We start from the raw sequence: 27,344 nt of genomic DNA, 5'->3' as shown, positions 1-27,344 counted from the left end.
GCGCATCACTGAACTAAATTCTATAAAATAATTTTATTTTAATAATTCTATTGTTTTGAATTGGGTTCAGTGTTAAAATAGGCAGTTTTTGGCATGGGACTTTGTAGTAAAATCTGTTTTGATTTTCTTTAACGGTGAATTCGTTTTTATTCTCGTTTCAAATCTTCGATTGTGTTGGCTCAATAGCATATCGTGTGAATGTTGATTGATTTCGAGACAACAGTGAAAATAAAAAGATTTTATCGATAGCTTTATAGTATACACGCTATTGTATACGTATGTATGGGTAATAAATTAAATGACCTGAAATTATGATTTCTTATTAAGCGTCGCTGAGAATGGAAATGACTTGGAAATCTCACCTTCTTTTTTTCTCGTCTTCTCTCACTTCCAAAAGAAAGAATCATTTTCATTCTAGGTTGTTATACAAGTTTAAATAATGGTTAATTTCGATAGAATCTAATGGTCATTAATCTACAGTACACACTGTTTTATTGCAAACTGACATTTTTTCGACCACAAAGAACGGTTTTTTCTTTCGATTTGTATTTGTAGAATATTCAACAAAAAAATCAAACACAATATACGGACTTAATACATTAAAAAAACGTTTTTCTGAAAAAGAAATAATATAAAACCTCTGATTAAATTGAAACCATTTGAAACAGAAAAAAAATCAAACAAAACGAATTGGCGAAAATTCGCACATTGAAAAAATTCGACCTTTTTATAAGTGTATGTGAGAATATATTATATATCAAATGATTTGAATCAATGTTTGGAAACGCTTTATGCTTGTATTTCCTCCATTGATTTTGAATATTCTCACGTACACATATAATTTTAACAGCAGAATAGATTTCATTTTGAGTTTTTCACTATTTATTCATTAAAATCATGTCTATTGTAAATAATACATTGTATTAACGAATGTTTGTTTTCTTTCAATAATTCTTTTAACGAGATTCCAAATTGATGCATAATAATACTTAAACTGATTTTAAAAAAAAGTATTTTTTTTTTTAAATATCAACTCTCAATATATTTGAACGACATTTTGCATTTTGAGTTTTTGTCTATAACGAGGATATAAGTAATGAGTGATTTTTCTTCATTTTTTTTGTTGAATTGGTTTTTTTATTGTTAATATCAAATATATTTTGGGTTTTTTTTTATAAAATAAATATGGACTTTAATAAAAGCAGTAAAGTTTATTCAATCGAAAAGGAAGTGTGTTAACTAACGGACGAAGTGGCTTATAAGTGTCTCCGGCAATTAAAACCCCATTCAAATGCTTCGCTCGTTTTTTTCTACACTATACACTAGATTAAATGTAGAGCAATTTCTACATTACTTTAGTTTCTTTACTTATTTCCTTTTTTTAAACGTAAATCACATAACTATTCCCATCTTTTTATTCTGAGATTACCAGTTTTTTCTCTATCATTTGATTTCATTTAAAAGTATCTAAATTTGTTTCTTTCTAATTCTTCTTTGAACAGCTCTTTCATTGTCCTTCGACTCATTTTGTGACATCGAAAAGAGCGTATATTTTCTGATGATTGAGTGCAACGCGCAGCTGAAAACGTATAAAGGACAAGTGTTTTCCGAAAAATTATAGAATTTTTGAAAAGTACTACAGCTGAACACACTCTCTTTTGTCATCATTTCAACAGATCCACCAATAAAAACACTAAAAATATACGTTCTTTTCGAATTCACAAATGGAACCATAAAATCTATTCATTTTAACTTAGTTAGCAAATTGTTAATATTAAAGTTTCCGATGGCTTTATGGCCATATTTAGGAGTTTATATGTTTGTCAATTTGACAATGACGACAATATGTCGCTACTTTTACTTACACAAGAAAAAAAAAGGTGAACTAGTTATTTACATTAGTTTCACAAAAGGCTACAAAAAAATGCTTTTCCAGTTTTGTTTCATATAAAGTGTTGAGAATTTTCGTGCGTTGTTTCTATATGAACATTTTCATCATTCGATTTAGTTTATGTACACAAATTTCTAGGGATAGTTCACTCTCAACAATTTTACAGTTAAATTCGGCGAAATTCGCGCCGATCTTTTTCTTCTTCACGACACTAATTTTCGTATAAAAGTGGTGTAACTTAAAAAGCATTTAGGAAAATTTTGTAGCAAAAGTAAGGTATTAAGAGTGAATGTCCCTTTTGGTTTTTTCCCTCACACCTCTCAAATTCAACTTTGCTCAATTACATTCGTCGTTCCGAGTTCGATATTTAACAAACATATTTTCATGAAGAGAGTGTGATAGATTGTGTATGTTTTGTTGTTTAGTGAAAATGAATACAACACCAAATATACAGAATTTCCCTTGGACAATTACAAATTTTTACAATAAAAATAAAATACAAATAGATTGACAATTGAATTCGAATGCATTACTTCGAGAAGTATTCTGTTGGATGTTTCTTCATTGAAATCTATTGCAATTTGCAAATATCTATGGGACGAACTGATTCTATCCATTTTGTACTGCAAAATGGATTTTGTCGATGTAAATATTAAATTGAGAGATTCAGTCGTCGCAATGCGAATATGCATGTGTGTGTGTGTGGGTCTGTGTTTTGTACAAATGTGAGAGAAATTGTCACTATTTCTCAGTTCTCACGTATTCGCATTACTATAGTATTTAATGTGCTAATAAAAATCTAATGATGTACAATGCAACAAAAAATCGATTTGTTTGTTTCGTTTGCAAACGTGACTACGAATTTCGATCACGATTATCAGACTTTTGTAGAATTATTCTGTTCTCATTATAATTTTCATCTACATATACAAATTTCCTTTTTTCTTCTGCTTTCTTTTTGATTTAATATGCACAAAATGACTTATTATTGACATACATATACACACACAAAGAGACAATCGTCAATAATATTTTGTTTTTACAATTTCATCTGTGATCACATGCGAAAAATATCTCAATTATATTTCGAAATATGAATGTTTTCTCTTTTGTTTCCTTTCATTTTCGTTAGATTAGAGTGTGTTTTGACGTCTTTTGTCTACCAAATGTTTACAAAATTGAACTTAATCTATGTTGTATTTATCGTGTATTTTTCATGTTGTTTGTGTTTGAGTGTGTTGCTGATAGTATTGCTGCCGCTGTTTGTGTGCCCAGGCAGCTTGCATCTGATCAATGTTAACTTTCACGATTTGGAAATTTCGGTTGAAATCGTCTAGGCCATGACAAAGGCCATTCAAATTCATTCGGCAATTGACCGCGTACATTTTCCTCAAAGTACCTCGATGCACGATACCACCATTCTCGTGCTAGATAATTATTCGCCCCGGCGTGCTACACAATGAAAAATTGTAATTTGTAGTTTATTGTTTTTTTTTTTTTTAATTAATGTCAATTCAAAACGGGCACAATTAAATTGATGTAATAAGTATATGTATAACGGGAATTGAGCCATTTTTCTTTTTCTTCTAATTAATAACATACCTTAATCAAAAATGCGTTGTTGGCTAGAGTGTGATATGTCCAGAACAAACGCGTTGTAATATAATATGCAATTATAACATCGATTGTATAATGACCGTGTGCATACAACACCATAAATACGCCTACCCAAGCCATCGCAAATGACACCCATTGTAGTGCTGAGATTCGACGCGGCAGATCTAGAACAGAATAATTATTAGTATTTGCTATGGAGACGTTATGCAATCGTTTTATTTTTATGAACTTTGAGCGTAGGTCGTTAAAAATGATCGTTCAAATTTGATGAAATTGGACTATATCGCAGTTCCTCTCTACAAACGAGTTCAATTGAGAATTTTTTCAACATTTGCTCTAAATAAACGTTTATGTTTTGTAATTAAGAGATTCCGAACAAACAGATGTATGGTCGAGCTCAATTTCATCAAATAAATCGTCGATAGCATCCAATATTCGAAACTTACATTCAGATATCACCAAATATCCCAAAACGAGCATGACAGTGTGTCCACTGTAAATGAAGTCGCCGCAGTAAGTGTGTTTGCCATTAATAGATAAACCGAAACCCGACATAAGTTGAAATACGCGTTTTGCAATGATTACCACGGTGGTTCCGTTCGCCTTCGGGCTGCAGACATATTGCGTACTCGATACAGGTAGTACAGTGACATACATTGTAATTGAACGCAGAAAATATAAAATCGACATAATTAAAAAGACACGACGCATCACAATGAATCTGTAATTGAAGGAGTCACGAATTATTTTATTATTTCATTAAATATATATGAATTGTTTGCACTTACCGATGTTTGTGAAATGTAATTAGTGCAATACAACAATTGACTTGGATCATAATTAGAATTTCGCTAACATTTAAGGCCCACTGCGCTTCTGGTACATTGTCTAAGAATATATCCGGAAGTGGTTTATAAGTTTTTCGGTCGGGTAAACGTTCATGGACTAGACTCAAAGACACTGTGGCTAAGATCATATTTGCGGCTAATATTACGAATGCTGAGATACAAAGAGAGAAACAAAAAATAATGATTATATAACAAGATGATAACACTAAACAGGTGCTTATTTGAGCATTGATAACAGAATTAAATCTTTAAATTCACCGTGCATTTACGCGAAAAATTTGCATAAAATCGTATGACGTTAATGATGACTATAAAAAATGGACGTAGTTAAATTAATTCGAGATTGTTCGCTCGAAAAGTGAAGAAACCTAAAACATTTTGCGTATGTTAAGTCCTTACCCAACCCATTCTGATGGACGTATGCATGCACATGTTTAGGATTAATGAGTTTTTTTTTAAATGGTAATTGGCACGAGGATTATGTCATTCATTCATTTATTTTTTCCATTTACGTCAATGGAAAATAATTTTCCGATTTCCATAAAAAATTAATTGCGGATGTTTTGAGCGCGCGCGTATAAGGTAACATTGCCGTTAAACGGGTTGAATTTATGAGTGTAGAAACTAATTTACACATGTGTCAATGGTTTTTATATTGTCACGTTGGGAAACTTCCGACAATCACTGCAATTTTCCCAAAACTTACCAATAAGCGTTTTCCATTTTTCTTTCGGGAAATTTGGTTCTTCTCTACTGGGCACATCCATTTTTATCATAACAGCATCGCCGTTGGTTTCGTTTTGATTATAAGGCAAATCGTAGTTCTCATCAGGTACTTCCTGTTGGCGATCAGAGAAGAGAAACAATATGTTAATATATTATTTTTTTTGAAAAACCATTAAAAGAAACAGTTTTTATATTTAGAACAAACATGGTTGAATTGTCGAACATTTTTATTATAAGAAATGCCTCGGTTTTTGCTACAACCAAATCGTATAAGAGCACGAACTTTAGCCGGAAAAATATTCAATCGAAGAACATTAATTTGCATTTTTGCGACGGAATTATGTAAAAAAACAACACAAACATGTATATAAAACGAGAGTTTTTTAACGAATTAATTGAGGTTACTTCTTATTTAAACTAATGCGATAAGTGGTCAAGATCTCTTTTCTCAGACACCAAAATGATTCTGTCTCTATGCGCCGAACTTAAATTAAGTCATGATTGAGCGCGACTTCAGCGTATACGATTTGTATCATAACGCGGTGATATACGTCTCCTGTGTTGATTATGTATGAGATTATTTATCACAAAAATAAATGTTCATCTGCTTGATCTATTTTACGGCGAATCGAGATAAAAAAGTATTTGTCGTGCATACGATTCAATCTGGCGATAAGAGCCGACGACGGCTTTTAGTTTATAAGTGAAACACAGTAGTTACGCAACAGATTTCTTTCTGTTTCGTATGTGATCGCGAGTTATACAAACACAAATCTGTCAGACCTAAGCGTCAAATTGACACTGCATAAAGCAACGCTACTCTACGGAGTATATATCATTTGGTAAAATGTTATTCACAGTGAAACAAAAAAGCAGAACAATGAATCAGTGTCAAAGATTTTGTTTATTTTAGAAGTAATTGTTGTTGTGACTTTTTTTAAACGGAACAAAAGAGATATCCGTTGGGTGTGTAAATACAAAATTATTCAGAGTGAATTTCGACTATTATTATCTGAAACACTAAATGATTTCGAGCAGAGTCCAGAGAGAATCATTTTTGGCGAATAAAATTTGACCAAAATGCCAACGGTGGCGAAAATAGCTCAAACCATACAAATAAAAAAAAAATCAATAAAACGCATGCCATTTTACAATTGGAGTATAAACATACACAAATTTTTATTGCAATTGGGCGTCGTTTCAATTAAGTTCAATTTTTAATGTGACTTTTTATTGCAAGCAAAACAGGATGTTTGGAAAGGAGCATGGTGTGTGATTATTATTATTATATTCAGAATATCCAATGAGCGAGTAAATAAAAGTGCTTCGCTCACAACATAAAAGCATGCAGAGCGATTGGAAACATGCTCAAATCTGCGTCCAAACAACAGAGAACAAAACTTAATGCATCGAATGCTTTTCCATTCATATGTTTTATTATTTAAAAAAAAAACACACATTCAATTGACCAGAACTCCTCCAACAATCGAACTGACGCCGATTCGACTGAATTATAATGCAATTGATCGAACGACACTGAAATTAGTTTTTCCATAAAAATCGTTCGTCGTGCGCATAATTTAACTATTTTATGTCTTTAACCAAGCGAGAATGGTATTTAATTAAGATGTTTATTTACAAGTTAAGTGTGTGTCTTTCTATAGTGCACTTGAGATGTTCACTTGATTCGCTATCGACTTTAATGGCCGAATGGAATTTCTGATTGCATAATAGACAACATCGAACAATGTCCATTGCAATCATTTTTCGACTTTTCATTTACTATTTCAAACTACTTGCGTTTATCGTCATGACGTAATATCGCTAGCGCCGGTAGTGACTTTTTCTAACATACAAATTATCCAATACTATTCTCGCGTTGTAAATCAAATTTAATATTCATTTTTCTGAAAGATTATTATTTATATGCCATTTTACATGGTCCATGCATAATACAGATTGCTGGATGTTATTCATTAAACAGAAAAAAAAACAGTGACCATGACTACTACATTGATAGATTTATCTCGATTTATGAGTCATCACGATCCTAGTCACGATTTTTAATCACTACAGTGATAACGACATTTAAGAAGAAAATATGAATGACAGCTAAACTTCTGCACTCTGAATTTTATCAATGGTTTTTATGACATTTGAATGAATTATTTTTACAAATTTAATGTATTTAATTATTTTTGTATTTACATTAGTCATGGAATTTTTATCACCAAATCTTGTTTGAGACTCTAACCACAGTCAGTCGATTTTCAAACTACTTTCAATCTTGTACATTAATTTAATAGTCTGACTCACAAAAAGTAATTTTGCCCAAACTATTAAAACTTCAAACACTAAAAATCTTTCGAACCGTTTTTTGGTCGTCGAACAAAGAAACGGTGACGTTCCCACGCAGGAAATCACTGGCGTTTCAGTGCATTAAAAAAAACGTTTAAAATTTCCATATAAATTATATTTGTTTGTCGTTTAATTTATCAAGAAGCACTGTCAGTGCATTCGTTATCATTTGCTTTTTTATTACACGTCGAAGTGTTTGTTTGTTCAGCATTGTATCGGTTGTCATTGATAAAATTGCGCTTTTGACATTCACTTTGACGATGACAACAATGTCGTCGTGCGCTTCTTCTTTTTTCCATATAATAAATATATATAGTTTGTACAATATAGACAGAAATATTTCAAATGTGTTCTTTTGTTCGCCACACAGCTCATCACAAAATAGATAGAGAAAAAAGGAGTAGTTATGTCGCAAAAACGTAAAATTGTAAGAACAGCTCTGCTGGGAGCATCAAAAAGGCGATAGCGAATGACATGTTTATGTGTAATCATAATATGTTCTGAAATGTCTACTGTCCACTGTTTACTTCGAAATGATGCCGAAAGAAGCGACTAGACTAAAATGCTAAAAATAATAACTTCTCTAGCGCATGTAAGATTCATATTTGTTGACGAAATCGAAAATTGAGGCTTAAAAATAACAATGCCAGTGACCAGAACATTTTTCTACAAAGTAATTTTCGGGCACAATACGAAAACGTGTTTGAAAATTAGTGAAAATGTCGTCTTTTTTTCTATATTTCACTTTTTTTTTATTTCGATGAATACCACATCTTTTTGTGTCGCCATGTGGGCATAACTTGTTCATTCCCTTTGGAAAAAAAATTGAGCTACGCTTGTGTTAATTTATTCATATAATTTACGTTTTCTATATTTAAATGGCAATGTGAATTTTGTCCGATTATCATTCTGGCCAATGGCGGTTTCTTTTTCTTCACTTTTGATTTTAGGTCTCGTGTTATCGCGTGTTATATGTATTGTGTAAGTTCAGATCGTAGAAAAAGTGTTAAGACGTAAACATACTTCAAAATTATTCTAAAAAACAGCAGACACGCGCACCGTATGGCATGAAGAATGTGTGTATAGTTTTTTTGAGTCGAGTCTATACAAATATTTATATGCAAGACTTCTTTGTGTCTTTTTTTCGTTCGCCAAAAATATACATTCGGTTGTCTTCTTTTCTTACTGTTACAAACAATTATATTTAAATTTCAAATGCCATAGAATCTTCAGCATTTGCGTAGCTCTGCGATTGATTATTTTCAAACCGGTTTTCCCCCATAAATCGCTGCATGTGTATAGATAGTGTGAGAAGCCCATCAATATTCTTTGTCATCGTATCTCATTGAGGCTACAACAGTGGAGATTTACGCAAAATAACTGGTTCACTAGACTGTAATTTTCTTTAGTTTTCCATGTATGTGACTTAGAAAACAGGCTAATTTAATTAATAGAGTGAGAAAAGCGTAGCAAATTAGAATGTACACAATGCAATTCAATTTCGAATAAATGTCGTCACTAGAATCGAACATGAGGCCACAAAGACGTGTAACAAACGAAAAAAAAAGCGAAGGTAAACAGTCTTTTTTCGCACACAATCGACGAGATGATACACACAGAGTGAGATACAAGCGCACATGCCTCGGCCATTCATATTGAACGTTGGCTGAGAGTAAGAAGGGATTTTCGATGGAATGTGCGCGCCTAATGCATGCAAAAATGCACTACATAACTTATATTTGATCGGTTAAACATTTTCTCATTGAATTGGTTCAATTCAGCGTAAACATACTTCATATTGAAATCGACGATACATTGAGCTGCACATAGTTGGTTGATTTGTTGGTTGTTGGTTGTTGTTGTTGCCGCACAATTTACGCGTTTATTTTAATATGCTCGTGATTTACACATACAAGTCGTTGCACCGTTTTTCAACGTAAAATTAATGTTCAAAAACGATTTTCAATTTATCACTAACTCACAAAAAACACACCACTGTGTCAATACATATAAATTCGTTTTGATGAAATATTGTTCATATCACGTTTAAATAAATCGATACGGAAATTCAAATAATTTCTAGAAATGATAATGACGACGCAAAAATGTTTCTTATCACCCACTTTGCACTTCAAAATACACCCAAAATAGTTAAGATCACGAATGAAAATTTTACACCATCAATTGCGCGTGTACTCAGCAAAATACGCTGCAATTATGAATTAAATCGGTTAAAAATCTATTTCGGTCTCGAAATTTGCGTCTTATAATACATATAATATCGTATATGATCTGTTTTCACTTTGAATACCCAATTGAAAATGCACTGGCTTTGTTTTCATACGATCACAGAAACAAGCACTGAACACAAAAATAAGACTGTTGGCCAAGGGGATCCGTCAGGTTTGAAAGCAATCATCAATACTATATATATATATATGAATTTAAAATTCTTTCGTTTGCTACAAGTTTCGTGCTGTGTATCCGTCACACATACATATAATCGAAACGCACATACTCATAAGACAATTCAAGTTATTATGTTTGTTCGTTTATGTTGATAGCCCACTGAATATATTCACATATACAACGGCATTGCTGACAACATCTGTAGTACAGACGCAAAACGAATTGCTTGGCTGGTTTACACGTATGAATGTATATTTTATCAGCGAAACAGTGAACACACTCTCATGAGAATTGAGAATGATTATTTGCTTTCTCGCATGAATGGGTTTTATCGTGTTGGTGCCGCTAGCGAGACACAGAGACACATAGAGAGAGAGAGAGAGAGAGAGAGAGAGAACGAAAGAGATTTTTTCTCAGTGAGACCGTAAATTGTTTACCAAATCAATATGATACCATATGAGATTTGCTAGACAGAATCTATGCGGACTCAATTCAAAATAAAACGACCGTTAAACGAACGATTGTTTTTAGCACATCCTTTTATCATTTACATTACTGATTACACTTTAAATTCCTATCACTTTTTTATGTATTTATTCTTATTTGACATGAATATCGACGATGATAATACAATTTTCTTGATTTCTCTTGTCGCTTTCAAGCCGATCAATACTCGTTGATATCTTGATTGGATTATTGTTTGAATGGCACTCGAACTTTGTAAAAAATCGCTTGAGCAATTTCAGTAATTATTTTACGACTGTCCGTCTGTTCGATATATACCGATACTGATTATGACTCGTGTATTTCGTAATGAAATTCTAACAACATTGTCGTTGTTATTGCTGATGTGTTGCTGTGAATTGCATGGTGATTGTTGTTTTCAATTCAGCTTGTTTTGCTATTTTTCACATTATTATTTTTTTTTGTGTTGCTGGCGCAGTGTGGTTACTGTAAAATTAGCTCAAATAAATACATATATACAATATTGTTGGTCGTTCGCTACATAAGACAACGAAGTAATCAGTACGTCATTTGCATTTTGTATACTGAAGGTGTCTTCCAATATACACAGCGTTTTTGTTCATATTGAATGCATAATATGGTTCGTTTGTTTTCTTTTCGATTTTTCTGTCTCCCTTTCTCTATCTCTCTCGCAGTCTCGTTCTTCGTTGTTCGATGTAATTTATAGGTGCATCATAGCGATCGCCGCGAAGCGATTACATATTTTTGCTATTATATGCACAGAAGCACATTATAATTCAATGAACAGAATAAGCACGATCCACCCAAAGTTTTTGTTGTTGTTTTTGATTACATATTCTGTGCGGTTTGGTACCCAACCAATTTTTTTTTATATATATTTTTTGTGATTGTCACTGTTTTAGCAAAAAAAAAATCGAATTGCAGGTTGAATGAAGTCACCGAAACAAAGCAATGTATGTTTTGGACTCTTGACCGGCACAAACATTTTCAAACCGACAAATCAACGGGCGAAAAAAAAACATACTCGATATTCAATCGAGCACATTCTTCTTCAAAGCCTCAATCAAATGAGGCAAGTTCTAATTTTGTGAGAGTATTTCGTACACGTACGATTGATGTATTAATTATGTCGGTGCACAAATACAGTAATCGGATGTAATGACCATCAAACATCGTAGTTTATATGCGAATCGAAATGGAAAAATATATACTATATGCCTTACACTCTCAACGCAATATATCAATGGCATTCTACAAATGTGACGCGCGCATACACCACAACGACATTCTACTGGATTAGTTGTTGTTATTATTATTGTTTATTCGTCTCTATGTTAGCTCTCTCGCTCTCTCGGGCAAAAAAATTCACAGGAATTCACGTAAATTCACACTTTTGAATTGAGTGGTTATTGATGAGTTCGGTGAATTCGTGTGAATAGAATGAAATGTGTCAAAGTAATAAAGTGAGGTTATGATAACCGCAATGTTTTTTATTTTTTCAATATTTCCGATTGTTTTCGATAGAAAATCGCTCAAAATTGAAAATAAAATTAATTTTTATTGAAAAATATAAAAAACATTTACAATTCTGTTACACAAAATATAAATATTGCAGTAATTTCCAGCAGAAACTATTCACCACTATCTCACATATTTGAATGAAATCGCCGTAGAATTCACCGGAATACATTCGTTTGCAGAAAAATTCAGTTAATTTAGATATTATTATAGAATTCAATCGTTGAAAATTTTGAATTAAGCCCCTAGGAATGTGCAATGTGGTGTGGCGATGTGATCGGTTGAGAATGTGCGTCGCCAGCACAACTTAATCGCTCACAGTCTGTTCACATTAAATGCAGAGATTAGACTGCGCCTACTATTAGACATTGAATTTAACTCATTTTCTCTTTCTATCTCGCACAACTTTAATCGCAACATTTTCCACTACGCACATAATCAATTTTCTACGACGCACAAAGGTCAAACACGGTGATGACAATGTGCGTGCATTTCTCTCCGTCTTGATAACAACGAACTCAGTCTTGATGACGACTAATTCATACATGCGATGGGTGCTGATTATAACAGCATCAAATTCTTTCTACTAATAAATTCGAATTCGTATTAAATTGTGTTCTAATTGAGTCGATATGCCAGAGACCGAAATATAAACATTAAACATACATCGTTTATTAAACGTTTCACTCTTATTAATAAAAATAAAAAAATCTTTCATTCGAGACTCTCTCGAGCCGAGTCGAGAGCAAATTGAATTTACTTTTCATGTTCACATCCATTTCATCAATGCGTACTACGACCGTATTCCATTGTAATCTAATTCTATACTACTTTGAATTCAATTGTGCCGCACTGAATTTGATACTCTTCATCGAACAGTTGGTCGGTCTGAGTTCCTTTATTTTCTCGCTCATTCACCCATTTTGCGCTCACTTGGTCAGCGATTTTTCGACCGGACATTTAGCGTAAATTGAGTAGATTTGTTTGTTTTTTGCTTAAAAATAGCGCGCTTATTGATATTGTTTTCCGGCTACACATCACGTACATTGATCAGGTTTTTTTCCTGCTCACAAAAACGTGCGTATGTTTACTTTGTTTGCTATAATATTCGATTTCCTTTCTATCAATTCATCGGTTACGTGGTGTTTTGTAGCAATTATAAAGCCATTGCCTCCTCCGCCCAGCATATCGCTGAACGTAAAACGCATACGAAATTACGGCAGACTGCCTCGAACTTCATGCGGTTCACTTGTCATGCATATTGAATTTTAAAATGAGGCACACATGTATTTAAAATTGTATTAAATTGATATAATTTTCGATGTTGCGGAAAAAAGATAGAAAAAGAACCTATTATATTCACGAGCGGCACAAAAGAATAAAAAAAAAAACAACCGACATCGTTTAATCGGACCAATTTTGAAAACCATGAGATATTGCAGCTTGGACACAATGTCACACGCGCTCGTAATTCAGCAAATAAAACGATTTGCTTCTTCTCTTTCATTTCGTTTATTACGTTGTATGTGAATAATAAGATGGCAACAAACTTCCATAATATCAATGTTAATTGTATTTATTCTCTTCGGTATAGTTGGAGCCCGTGCTTAAAAATTTGCTGTTAACTCATATCGTTTGTAACATGCTACCATTTGTGCTGTGATCGCAAATATTGATTCAAAGAATATGTTGAGCAAACAAAATGACCTTTTTTCGTCCATGGAATTATTTTTTTTGCTCTATCTCCTTCTCTTCATTTTTTGATTGTGGATAAACAAAATTGGCAACAACAAAAAAAAACTGTGCAAAGGCAAATAAACAGAGACGAATCTAAAAGTTATAAAAACTCAATAGCAAATCATATGGTTGGTTTGCTGTGCAAGAGATGCTGAAACCCAAGGTCGATGGGCAGGGGCAATCACACGATGTATGTCAAAATAAAAATGATAGATCTCATTTAACGAACTCAATATATCAAATAAAAAAAATAATTTCATTTTCATCGCTTTTTGCACAGATAAACATATCGTTCAAAACAAACCGTATTCATACCAGAAAATTTGAACGAAAAACAACTACCGCAAATTATGGGAGTTTGTAAACGATTCTAGTAGAAACATTTTTTATTCGCAGAGGTACACACAAGAGAAAAACCCAACAAATTATTTTAGGATCCCTATTAAAAAATGAATTTGTAAGGTTTCCTTATAAAATCGCAATATTTTAACAGGAATCCTAATAAATTGGCGCGTCCAAACGTCAAAGCCAACTTCACTGTGTTGAAACAAAACATTTTTATTATTTAAAGGTTTCCTGATAAAATGTTCCAATATTATAAGGAAACCTTACAAATTAATATTTTAATAGGAATCCTAAAATAATTTGTCAGGCTTATTTTTTGTGTGTACTTTACGCTAATCGATCAATATAAATAAGTATAATTCGGTCGATGTGTTTTTTTCTGTTGGATTCACTTTCCATATTGCATGACTTTCAATGATTAACATGAGCTATGCTAATGAATAAAAAAAGCGATTCAACCGTAGCGTTGCGTTGCTTAAATTAGCATTCGCATGTTGATGGGCCATTCTTTCTGTCGAGGTGGAAATATTAACCATAAATATTATGATGATATTCAAAAATCATGCGTAAATTTACCGAATGTGACCAAATATTTATTTTGCACATTTTGTTCGCCAGTTTATACTAGATGACCATGAAATGTTCTTCATTCATTTCGAATTATCATCTGGATTCTGCGTTGAAATCGCTGAACTTTGTTTAGATTTACAATGGTAATTGATTTTATTTGGCATTTGAATAATTCACGAGACAGTCTATGCAATTCATTGCGTATTTATTTCGAAGCCCGATCATGGTAAAAAAAATATTTTGTTTTTTTAATTTTGTGATATTTTCTGTCCAAAATATTCAAAAATATTAAATTAATAAAAATGAATTGGTTGACATAACCTCACTTTTGTGTCACAATCGTGATAAACCGATCAAATAATTATTAAAACGAAAGTGAGGTTATGTCAACCACTTCATTTTTTATTAATTTAATATTTTTTAATATTGTGTAAATCTCACGAAACTACCGGAAACTACAGAACAAAACAAAGAATTTTTATTTTTAAAAATGTAAAAAATGAAAATATTTTTATTTCTACTGTTTTAATAATTATTTAATCGGTTTATCACGATTGTGACACAAAAGTGAGGTTATTTCAACCAATTCATTTTTATTGATTTAATATTTTTGAATATTGTGGACAGAAAATCTCACAAAATTAAAAAACAAAAGATTTTTTATTTTCAAAAATGTAAAAAATTAAAATCTATTTATTTCTACTGTTTTATTTTAACAGTTTAACGCAGTTTAATCGATTCATTATGATTTTGCCAAACTGTGACGGCCATATTGTCACAAACTTCGATTAGTACTCGGAATACGCATTAGAGGTGTTGTTAGTTACGGGCATGATCAGGCTTCGATTTATTTTTAGCAAAGTGTCGTCTGATTGCGATATTTTTAACATGGTGATTTTTATGAAATTGAGATGTTGTTATTGTCATAACCTTTGCATTTGAATTTGAAGTTCCAGTTTTGATAACACATTGAAATGAATTTTTTATTATTGTCTTGCGATACGTCTTTTCCATTTCATTTTACTGGCTGACCCAATTGACATGAAACGTGTAATAAGTTTCCTTTCTGTTCGTGTTTCTATAATAAAGAGCACGCCTTTTATTCCCAAAGGTAATTTAATCGGAATGTTTTCTATTTTGAGAACAACATTTTCTGAGTAAATTCTAACTAGCACAAGGCATACGTTTAATTTTATTACGGTTGTTTTCGAGTGAACGCGGAATTCGATTCAATAAATTTCAATTGAATTGAAGGTGGTCTTTGGAATTGATTCCACTTTGATTGGAATCAATTCCAAAGACCACCTTCAACACTTATTCAATGACAGTAAATGCAATAATTTCTTCTAAAATTGAACATTATTAAATGGTGTGTCAAAGTTCGCAACCACAGTCAATTCCGGTAGAAACAGACTAGGGCATTATTGCAATTGTCTGATATCATATATCATTACCAGCAATGTAACTAAATTGAACGAAAGAAAACCGGTTTATTGTTTTAGTAATGAGCTCGCCAAATATTTATTGAAATATCGAAACTGTTTAATTGGAAATCGTTTTGAATCACACACAGGCTTGTTCGCTCGTGCCAATCGGTGATGCAAAACACAAAAAATCGATGATTTCATTTATGCTAAGCGCAAACGATGACGCCAATTTCAATCGTCATTGCAACGACATCTTTTCGTCGAAACACTATTTTATTCATGATGACTCAGTGATACGATGGCGTTTCGCATTACGAGCGGACACTGGCGATGAAAAAAATGATTAAAAGAACATCACACGAAAAACAACGATAAAATGAGCGTATACATGTGCGTTGATTTGGTTTTTGCTGTGACGACAGAAACCACATCGATTTGTAAACATCAAATAATTTCGTAGGTGATAATTAGCTCAGACTCCGACATGGTGCTATTTTTATAAATGCATGCCACTAATGTAAAAAGTAATTTACAAAATGGCTCATCATTGAGGACATATTGGTTGGGTGTGAAAACGATAGATTTTTCGGTCTGTCATTAAAAGGTCTCGGTTAAATATTCGGAACATAAAAAAATATGACAATAGCGTAAATCAGACAGGACGCAGATAGAAAAAAAACAAACGAAAATTCATAAATGGAACTATAGTCTATTTGTGAAATGGATCCGAGTGAATGCATGTTGATAAAACAAAAAATTCGTTTACAAATCAGACGAACGAAAGAGCAAGAAAAGCCTTCAAACCATTTGAATTGAGCCTGCATATGCGGCACGCAACACACTAACAAATTTCGTCTATTGAAATGCGAATGGTGGTATAACAATGCGAACAACGAAAAAAAAAACGAAATATATAGCCATGACATCATCGGACTTTTTTCGTTCGGATGGTTATGGCACAGAAGCCGGCTGACTTGATATTCAATATAATTTGTTGCTTGTTCCGCAGCCATTTCTTCTGCCTTTCACTTTCATTTCATTGTTTGCCATAATTCGACAACAACGACGACGAAGGAGAAGTCGGAGAAGAAAAAAAAGAAGACGATGATTTCGATGAATGTTTTACGAATTATAGACCATACTGGACTGCGACAACGACGCGGTGTCCATGTTTAAAATGCAAATTATTCGTTCGGATCAACCATACTCTTCAGTAAAGAATCCTCATGAATAATCAATTCGTGTGATTTTAAATAAACGCTTGTCTTACATAAAATAATGCAAGCAAAATTAAAATACTGCAATGGCAAGCATAATGTAATCAAAAACTATGGAAGATTTGAAGTGAGACCACTTCTAACGGCTTTGTAAAGATATTTTAAATAAAAAAACCGAACAAAACGCCGTTAATTACATTCTTGACATCATCGATGAAACAATATTGACTCTGTATGTGTCACATCAATTAGGTCGAAAGAATGGAATACCCAATTGTGTTTTTGTTTTAATAAGCATCAAGATAAAGAACATTTCTATGCTATGTACCTGCTGACGATAAACAATATTGTTCAAATAATCAATAAAAAATCGATGATTAAAATAGATGAAGGTCCCCCCCATCTCAAATGAGTTATTCAACAAAAGAACAGAACCAAAACTGAGAGTGAACAAAACGGCCAAATGCTGATGCTATCGAAAGCTGTATTTGTTCTGTTTAATTGCGTCGTTCGAATTTTCCAACCATCATTTTAAGTGTCCGTCATATGCAGTACACTATACACTGTATATGAATAGTTTCATTTCATGGGACCATGCTTTTTTTCTTTCTCTCGTTCACAGATTTTCAATTATTCAAAAACTACAATATGTGTATTATATGCAGTGTATAGCATAAAGCAGAGTCTTGTTCATTATTTATCGTCTAATTATTCATTTTGTGAGGTATTTCTTCATTCAAATCAAATTTTGACCGAGAATTCACTTCACGTCACCATTTTTCTCCCATGTCACACAGTTTTCCTTTGGCGAGCCGAACCACTTCAAACGAAAAATTAAAACAGAGACAACCAAAAGAATGAAGGCCAATATTTTATGTGTGTGTTTTTTTGTCATTCAAACTGAAAGAAATGCGCTTAGAAAAATTATGGTTTATATTAGGTTTGAAGTGTATATAAGTCTGTTTTTGTGTTTGATGATCATCAGACTTCTTTTGCCGCTTTTATGAAGTGACGAAGGTTTCTTTTTTCGGTTCGTTGTTGTCATTTTTTTGGTTTTGGATTTCAATAGAGCAATTTGCCTGCATAAACGAATAAGTGAACGAACCACATGATATTTTCAAATATAATATGGATTGCGTTTGATCAACACCACTCGTCGTCACATGTGGGAATGAATGCGTTGTAATGTCTAACCAACATACATGATTTTATTTACTGTCGTTCGTCTCACGAATAGAAAGGGAGAGGCGTTTTGGCAAAACTGAGTCGACGATTGAAGGTCAAATCACATTCAATCAATTTAAATAGCACGAAATCATTGAACATTTGTATTGTTCATTTAAATCATTTTTAATCTCATAAAGTCGAATTTCGGTTAATTTTCGAATTCATTTCATTTTCATGCCGGCTATTTTACGATTTATCGTTCAATTACAACGCACATTATTGTACAATAATAATCGTTCCGCACCGAAGGCTGTTTGATGAACTTATCAAATACAGATCGTTTTTTTTGTTTCGTGTTGATTATCGATAACAATTCTATTGTAATACATACCAAATAAAATCTGATCGGCGCTCATTCAAGCACACACTTTTTTTTCTAATTCAATCATGTCCTGATGTGAGAGATAACAAACGATATCTATCATGTACTATAATTAAATATTGTGGCTCTTCAAGTATGTTTACTGCAGTGCAAATAAAATGTGTGAATTTTTTTATCGCTCTTTCAATTGGTAACAATACTTGATTTGTTATTTGGTTTGTTTATTCTTTGTCGTTCGGTTTTTTTTTCGGTGAAATGGTCACAATAGACAAAACTATGTTTGACCGAGTTATCGTGACTTGAACTAAATTATTCATAGAGAGTAAGCAGTGTGACATATCGAGGTATGATTGCATCATCATTGTTCGAAATAGATCGTAATACCGCCGAGAACTCCAATTGAAATTGAAAAGTTTGAGCCGTTTTTGTTTCTAATTCAAATCGAATGTTCCACGTCAGTAAATAATAAAAAAATGATTTCAGGTGATGTAAACAGATGATAAAGATGTTTCTAGTAAGTTGTCGAACGATATCTTCTGTCGAAGTAATGAAATTTTTTTCGTGATCAAACAAATACGTGTACGTTTAGATCGAAAAAATGGCACACAAGACAAAACAGATGTTCTGGACACATTTAAATTTTAAATGTTTGTGTGTCATAAAATTTACGAATTCAACGAATGAGTATTTTGCGAAAACGAATCCAAAGTTTATGAATTTGTGGTGCACACCGCAATGAGTCACATTATCATCTTGATTGCTTCCCCATAACATGATATGGAATTAAATGTTTCATTTCTACGAAGAATTCATCGATGATTTTGAAGCCAATTTACACGATGGAGCAAATTAACCGCCACTTTCAACCGTGATATAAACGGTGCTATTTACAGCTCTTTTTTCCTTTCACCAAAAGGTGATGATGCGAAGCAATTCCAATTAAATTCATTGGATGCAATGAGAAAGAAAGAGATCGAAAAACAGCAATTAATCTAATAAATTCGTTTTTGTCTTTATACACTCCCCACTTTGGGGGCGGATATTTTTGCATTTGGATTGAAAAACTAATAAAATTATGAAATCATGCGAAAGCGAATGTAGTCGGATGAGTATAAAAGAAGTCAAAATTGTGTGCATGTACGTGGTTATAGTGAGTTCAATGGAACAACATGTGTCAGTGGTCGATAAAGTTCACACGAAAATTTGAACGAAAAAAAAGGAAAATCGATGTGTGGTTGTAAGTGTGTCTGGCTTTTTTTTCTCTATCCAACGCACGCCAATTTTATTCAATTGGCGAAACGATGTTGTGTTTTCCCCTATTTGTTTTGGGTTTTATGAATTTGCATTCATGTTTTTCGCTACGAATGTTTCGTTTGGTATTTTATGAGAAAAACCTTCAGCACAAAATGGTGAACTGGATGTGAGCGGAAAAAAAACTACCCATAATAAAAAAACGACGACTATAACCAAAGCTGAAAAAGAGTTAAGTGTGTGCGGTGAGAAAAAAAAATGTGGAAAACTTTCTTATTGTACAATTTCTTACAGAAAGAAAACATATCGCATTTTGTTATTGTTATCGTAGTTTTTTTTGTATGAGATTGGTTTCGATTTCATTTGCTCGTCGAACCAACTAAACGGTTCAGCTCTCGCTCTCTCATTCAATCGGGCACGCAATAAATGATTTCCATTCGATTTGTTCGGCGGTATTGAAGTATTTTGGTTTTCAATTAATTGATTTTTTTTATGTTGTTTTCGTTTAAATGTTTTGGTTTTGTAGTTGATATAGGACTTGCGGTCGCCCCCTCATGTCTGATATCGAATGCTGAATTTGAAGTATTAAGTTTTGATTTTGGATGGTTTTCGAACGTTCGACTGGTGTGGTTTAAATGTAATTAAAAATTTAAATGGTTTTCGCTCACCTTTGTGGGAACAGTATGTGTGTACGACATGGTTAAAGCAGCTAAACAATAAAATAAAATCCCAAAGATAATCCGAATGCAATTTGTTTGGTTGTCGTTGCCGATTTGCACTTATACTTTTAATCGTGCAATAAAAAAAACTCAATTGAAAATCGAATCGTACAAATTAAGCGAAACACACAACAGAAAAACAAAAACAAAAAAATCGAAACACCAATAAACAATAATATATTTCTTCGTGTACGATAATTTTGCACGTAAATCGAAGTATACATTCACACTTGAAATTTTCGTCTCCTTTATTTATAAAATTTTTCTCTCTCGATTGTATCGTGCACCATGTCGTTAATTTTAATTCACTCAACGACACATTGAACTCTCTGTCGTTGTAAATTGATTGAAACAAAATGCTATATATTATCGAAAATCAAATTGGTCGCAACATGTTTTAGTGCATCTGTGTCAATTTTTTTATTCTAAATGGCAAAGTTTCTTCTAAATGTACGTCCATCACGATATAAATATAAACGAAAACACAAACAAAAAAAAAATCCGATTATTTTCTTTACTTTTAAGAGAGAATACCAACGAAAAACCAAAGAAAACGAACTAAAAACACAGTAAGCGCGAGACGCTTTATAGTATAAAAAAATATTGAGTTTTCGTGTCGAAGACAGAGAAACAACTTGTTATGCTGCTTTCTTGCTGCTCTGCCTTTTGCTACTACTTGGCTTCCTAAATGTTGACGTTACGAGGCAGCGTGCGTGTGTGTGTGTCTATGTGAGAGAGGCGAACACATTTCATTTCAATTGATATGTTTCGTTTATTTCGGTACTTTCAGAGTGATTTGCGTGCAGAGTGAGCGAGATACTCTCTTTCGTGTATGTAAATGTAATGCGCTCATGGATACAGTGCACACACAGGTTCTTGAATTCTACGTCCATGTGAAACTATATCGAATTTTTGAACGCTGACTCGGATACAATGAACCATTCCATGTGTGTGTGTATTGTATCAACGAATTACCAACACTTCAGTGAACTGTTACGCTCAAATAACCCGCTGGCTATGTATGAGTGTGGATACTTTAGATTCCTCAGCGGCACAAGATGAACCGATTGTATACGCGCCAGAATCCAATGCATACACACAAACGCACACATACATACATACTGAATCGTTGACATAAAAATACCAGTGTATGCGTGCGTGTCCTATAAATTGTCAAACTTTACGTTCGATGAACATTTTATCCATGTCAAACAAATGTGTAGTACACACATTCAAATTCGGCGTATTTTTTTACACTCCAATTTGATTCATACATTCCGTCTTAATCAGACACAATGCTTGTGTTTACCGATGATGAACACAAATCTTGATTAACTCCTAATTCAATGGGCTTGCCCATGAATATTCGGTTATTCGGTGAATTACTTTTTTTATGATGATAGCAACTATTACTCGAAAAATAAAAAAATAATCATTCACTTGCAACGTGCACATGGAGATTGAATAAATTATTTACACAACAATATCCACTCAATTTATAGTTAAACAAACGTTAATTTGGCACGATTTGACAATCATTTTTGATTATCTCACCCATCTTGCGTAATGGGAACATTTTTGATTTTTATTCTTAAAAACCGTATGGCATGTTTTTAATTGATGAATGGAATATATTATACACATTCCTATTCGATAAATTCACTTGAGCTGCGTGAGCGACCTCTATGCTTCGATAAGTGCATTATAAATCGGATGACTAAAAAGCGTATGTGCTTTTTTCTAGCTAAAAAGGGCTTACATGTTAAGAGGTACCGTGAAAAAGGTCTTACAATTTCAACTTGTTTTCTAATACTCTTTCCACTTTTTTTTGATTTTCTTATTGTTATGGTCTGGTTAATTATTGGTTACTTCAATTTTGGTTCCCACTTTTCGGCTACTTAGTTAACTAAGTTCTTTCTTCTTTTGTGACTAAAATCACTTTTAAATTTTTAATTCATGTCTGTTCAATACGAATTGGTGTTTCGATGAAACAAAAAAAAAAGTGAATGAAATGGACGAAATTAACCACGAGTGACTTGGCAAATCGTCTCTTGGTGTTTGATAATAAATTTCGGTAGCTTTTATATTACTCACATATCGACTGGTTGATAGCATATCTGAATTGACTCTCTCTTGATTTAAATCAACGTCATCAATGTACCACGCTGAATTTCCTTCTTTCGCCGAGTTCGATGACTTCCAAAATGTGAACATGTTAATTACTTTTATATGAACTATCTTTTTTTTTCAGCACAAAAATTAATTGCTACTTATCACTCAGAAAACGAATTCAATGACACTGAATGACTGAACAAACAATGGAGAACGGAAGCAGTAAAAAATTCATATTGTTACTGACCGAAATTCGATCAGGTTGCGAAAAAATTGAATTACCACACAACCTATGGAAAATTTATTTTCTTCGTCACAAGGCAACAAAGTCATGGCTAAGAAGTCAAAAATCTTGAACACAAATATTACTTGAGTTCTTTGCTTATCTATAACAGCAAACACAGAGTGAAACAGAAAAATCGGCAAGACTTCAAGTTGATTTAACATTCAATAAAATTACGTATCAAATTACTTGAAAATTTGTATTTGAATTGAAATTATTCATTTTTTGATGAAAAGAAAAGAATGTCCTTGATATGTCCGGTGAACTTCAAGAGAGTTTTTGTGAAACGTGATTTACAAGTGTTTCCTTTTTAATGCTTGATAAACATGCCCCCTAGAGTTGAAAGTGAAACGTGTATTATAAATAATTAAGTAGGTTCAACGCAAAAGGGTTTCATTTTTACATTACTTCGATCACCTGTTCGTCGGCCGGTGTACAATATACATGCCCAATAGACGTTTCCATTTGTTCTATGACACCATTTGTTATCCAATGCGGACTTTAAATGAGGTAAAATGTAAGGCCGAATATCTAGGTGCTTCTAATTCCAAACGAATAATTCATACAAAGTCATGATGGTAAAAAGTGTGCCAATATTTCATGTGGCGCAAACAGGAAGAGTGTTCGTTTGGTTGAACATCAGAGTAGTTCATTTAAATGAAAATTCGCTTTTTAATTATCACCATTAAATGTTAACGCGATCTACACATTATGTTAATTGAATGCACGGTATTTTGTCGCTATGCATTCTCAACATAGCAATTGCGCACGCTGATAATAGGTTTGGTTTCCATCCAATTCGCCGAATCATATGTGCGTTTTTGCTCATAGTTAACGATTGGTTTAAGCTATTTTAAGTGAAATGCGATTCTCTTCGTCGTGCCGCTGATGGATACAACGAGATACGTTTGGTGTGGCAAGATATTAGCTGTGGCGTGAATGTGACTGCTGAATGAAGGATTTGTGCAGAACATGAAGAGTAACCAACCGATAAAAAAACTTGATAAAGCCAAAGAAATATGTGATAACAACATGCAATACAAAACTGTATGACTCGTTAGCGACTGTCGTCATCGTTATAAGACGGTAGAGATGAATCGCTATAATTTTCGAGAAGTTATTAGTTTATGTTTCGCAGAATTTGGTTGTTGTTTTCAAAGCAACAACGAAAATTGCTGCTTTCAATTGCCCGAATCAAAACAATAAACTAATCCAAATGCATTGGCTTGATGATTTCTTCTTATTAGTTTTTTTTTTTCATTCCGCGTATATTAACATGTGAGCGTGTGTATCGTTTTGTTTTTTTTTTCTCGCAAAAAACACCCATTTATCGCCTTCATACTAACTCGATTTGCGAATGATTATTATTATTGTTCCCATTTAAATGAAAACGGTTTTTATGCATTGACTTTGAATCGGAATGAGAACTAAATTCATTCGCAAAAAAAAACTCAGAATAATTGTAATAAAACAAACAAGTAAGAAAAGAAACCACTTCGACACTTTTAACAAGATTCCCCTTGAAAATGCCAGAAAATGCATTGGATTTGTAAGTATTTTATTTGCATTGTTCTTCAAATTTTTTTGTTCGTCTCATTCGTTGTTATTTCAATTTGTTTGAATAAAACGCATTCTACGACTGGTGGGGTTTCATGTTGCTTTGCGTACTATTCTTCGCACTTGATCACTTTACACACATAAAAAACGTATATAGACACGTAAGGCGATCTTCACATTTACATTTGTGAAAGAGTCTGGGAATCTTGATGCTGGTTGGACATTCGAAATCACAAAAAAAACGCTTCATTTCGGTACGTTATCGCATTTATGCATAAATTCATCGCGAAACGGAAACATCACAACTTAAACACACGAAATTGTACGCGAAGAAAGTTGAATGAGCCTATTTCGTATTATACAATAGGTAAAAAGTGTATATATCATTATTCTACGTCAAAATATGAGTTATTATTTCGACAGTAAAATTCCATTCTTCATTTGTGTCAAAATTCTTCCGTGGAAACGAATAAATTACAAACGGAACCTGGTTTTTTTGCAAATCGCTTATTTTTCTTTGAAATGCGAATTTTTCCATGAATGGGAAATGTTCTAACGGTACAAATAAAGCCGATATCAATCAATTTCAAAGTGTTTGAATTAATCGAAATAGAATGTATTAGCCGATTTCATATAATAGCAGGTGTTGGTAGACTGAAAATTACAGGATGATTTTATTGTTGCATGATTGCTTCGTATTCAACGCGTAATGTGTTTTGGTTCTATTCGGAACCTTCATATTGAAACTAAATATGTACGTTAAATTGAAAATTTCCATTTCAAATTAACGAGTTTATGGAATGCTTGTCCAATATTATGACGGTGTTTGTATTCAATGCGAACATGCATCGATAAAAGAAGATATTGACAATTCTATATATTCAAGATATTTTTTTCAATTCACAAGTATTCAACTTTTCAGCTCCATTCCCATTGAAAACCATTTTAAAATAATAATTTATATAAAAAACTTACCTCCTTCTTCTTACACGTTCCTTTAAATAAATTACAGAATAACATGATGACAAATGGTTGATTCAAACTTTCTCCGAATTTAATCAAATTGCAATTAAATATTAAAATAACAATAAATCACTTCACCCAGACAATTTTTGACTTTTTCTTCTCTATTTTCAGAGTAAAAAACACACCATAAAACCATTAAAACATTGATAAACTTTTGTTCGACGATTCTTTTTTTTTTTTTAAATATTAGAAGTTCAAAGAGAAATGATAGGCACGAGACACAAGAATATCGTGCAGTATTGTCGGCAAGCCGCCACCAAATGAAATTCGTGTCGTTTTTTCTAGACTCAAAGAGCGAATGAAATTGTGGGTGGAAAGAGGAACAACAGCAACGGTGTGTCCAAAAAAACGGAATTCATTTTCCATGAATAGACGTTGGCATGTTGTTCAAACGAATTTTGGAATGGGCAGCGAAATTAGTCGGAAAAAGCAATCGCAAATGGTTCTTTTGAAGCTTAAATGTGTTTGTCGTGCGATTGATGTAATGGTTGGTGGTATGGGTCGTACGCCTTCAATGTAATTGAGAACTCTGAATAAAAAGCGGTATTTATCGATTTACAGTCAGCCGAATGGACAAAAAGTATCCGTTAACCTACATTCATTATGTTTCCCGTGAGGAATTTGTCTGATCATATAAATCTCACACCTTGCCGCCCCGAATACACCATGTATGTGTGCCATATTCATGTACCATCAATTGTCTATAATGACGAATGACGTCTGTTCCGGTGGCGAGTTGAGAAAATACTCATACCATTCGGGGTATTCGTGTTTAATGGTGAACACATAATATTATGATTATATTTGCTAGAAAAAGCTGCACTCTATACGTATCATTACTTTATTTGTCAATAAATCAATAAACAGGTTTTTTATATCGGCTGAATGCGCACCCAAATGCGCGACCTTTTGGAATTGATTTTGGACAGATTTCAAAGGCATTTATCGAAACTGAAAAACTAAGTGCAACGCACATCAAACGAATGGTTATAAAATAAAAATCATTCGCTTGAAATACCAGAGTTTATGCTAATGGCACGTTAACCATACCATTTTAGTTCATGTTCTTGTTAATTATGCATGCGACATTGTTTCTCATTGTTTGAATTGACCACCAACATTTACGTCAATCGCATAAATGTAATCACAAAAATTGTATTTTCTCCTTTTTCGATTGAATAACTCCCGGTTTGCATGATATTACAGAAATTATTTACCTTTGGAATAAATAAAATGCTTATCACATCAACCTACACTTTTTTTGAAGAATCCTTTTATGACGTCGAAACAATGATCATACACATTGACCTCAAAGGTAAACTTATGATAAAGAATCTTCTAAAAAATATGAACTTTTCGGGCTTTTCTTTTGCTATGGAATCATTTGAGATACTTTGGCAACTATGAGTTAGATAAGAGGAAGTATGAGTTCGTTTCATCAATTGAAGGTATTGTACTATTTTAATAAGGACACCCTTTGATGTAATTCTGTATCGAAATAATTTCCCCCAAGAAATATCGAAACAAAACAAAAATTAAACTAGATGTTGCTTTCTCTTGGTAACAGTCATTTTCTTTATTTACACATTGATTGTTATGTCAACTGAAAGTTCAATGAATTTTCACCGAATAACTCCGAGTATTCATTGTTTTGTTATTAAATGTCAGGCACTTTGGACCTTGAAAAAATGCGTACAC

The 27,344-nt window shown here is 32.9% G+C and overlaps 1 protein-coding gene across 5 annotated transcripts; it reads right to left on the bottom strand.

Moving 5' to 3' along the window:
- Nucleotides 1–690: 690 nt before the first annotated feature.
- LOC116344803 (phosphatidylcholine:ceramide cholinephosphotransferase 1-like) lies at nt 691–25,675 on the bottom strand. 5 transcript variants are annotated; one of them, XM_031773563.1, is made up of 6 exons: nt 25,596–25,675; nt 5,063–5,195; nt 4,297–4,507; nt 3,955–4,229; nt 3,494–3,672; nt 691–3,343 (listed from the first exon to the last, which is right to left on the bottom strand). In XM_031773563.1, the coding sequence occupies exons 1-6, from the start codon at nt 25,638–25,640 to the stop codon at nt 3,188–3,190; spliced, it is 999 nt and encodes a 332-aa protein (XP_031629423.1). In that variant the 5' UTR covers nt 25,641–25,675; the 3' UTR covers nt 691–3,187. The 5 variants fall into 5 exon arrangements, with proteins under 5 accessions (XP_031629423.1, XP_031629425.1, XP_031629424.1 ...); XM_031773565.1 differs by lacking the exon at nt 25,596–25,675 and adding an exon at nt 20,618–21,322; XM_031773564.1 differs by lacking the exon at nt 25,596–25,675 and adding an exon at nt 9,233–9,853.
- Between the last annotated feature and the right edge of the window lie 1,669 nt (nt 25,676–27,344).

The sequence above is a fragment of the Contarinia nasturtii genome, unplaced genomic scaffold (assembly GCF_009176525.2).
Source record: "Contarinia nasturtii isolate CC-2019 unplaced genomic scaffold, AAFC_CNas_1.1 Cnas_scaffold_1182, whole genome shotgun sequence".
NCBI lineage: Eukaryota > Metazoa > Arthropoda > Insecta > Diptera > Cecidomyiidae > Contarinia > Contarinia nasturtii.
The sequence above is the reverse complement of the archived record's forward strand: the minus strand, read 5'-3'. Positions and strand labels throughout refer to the sequence as shown.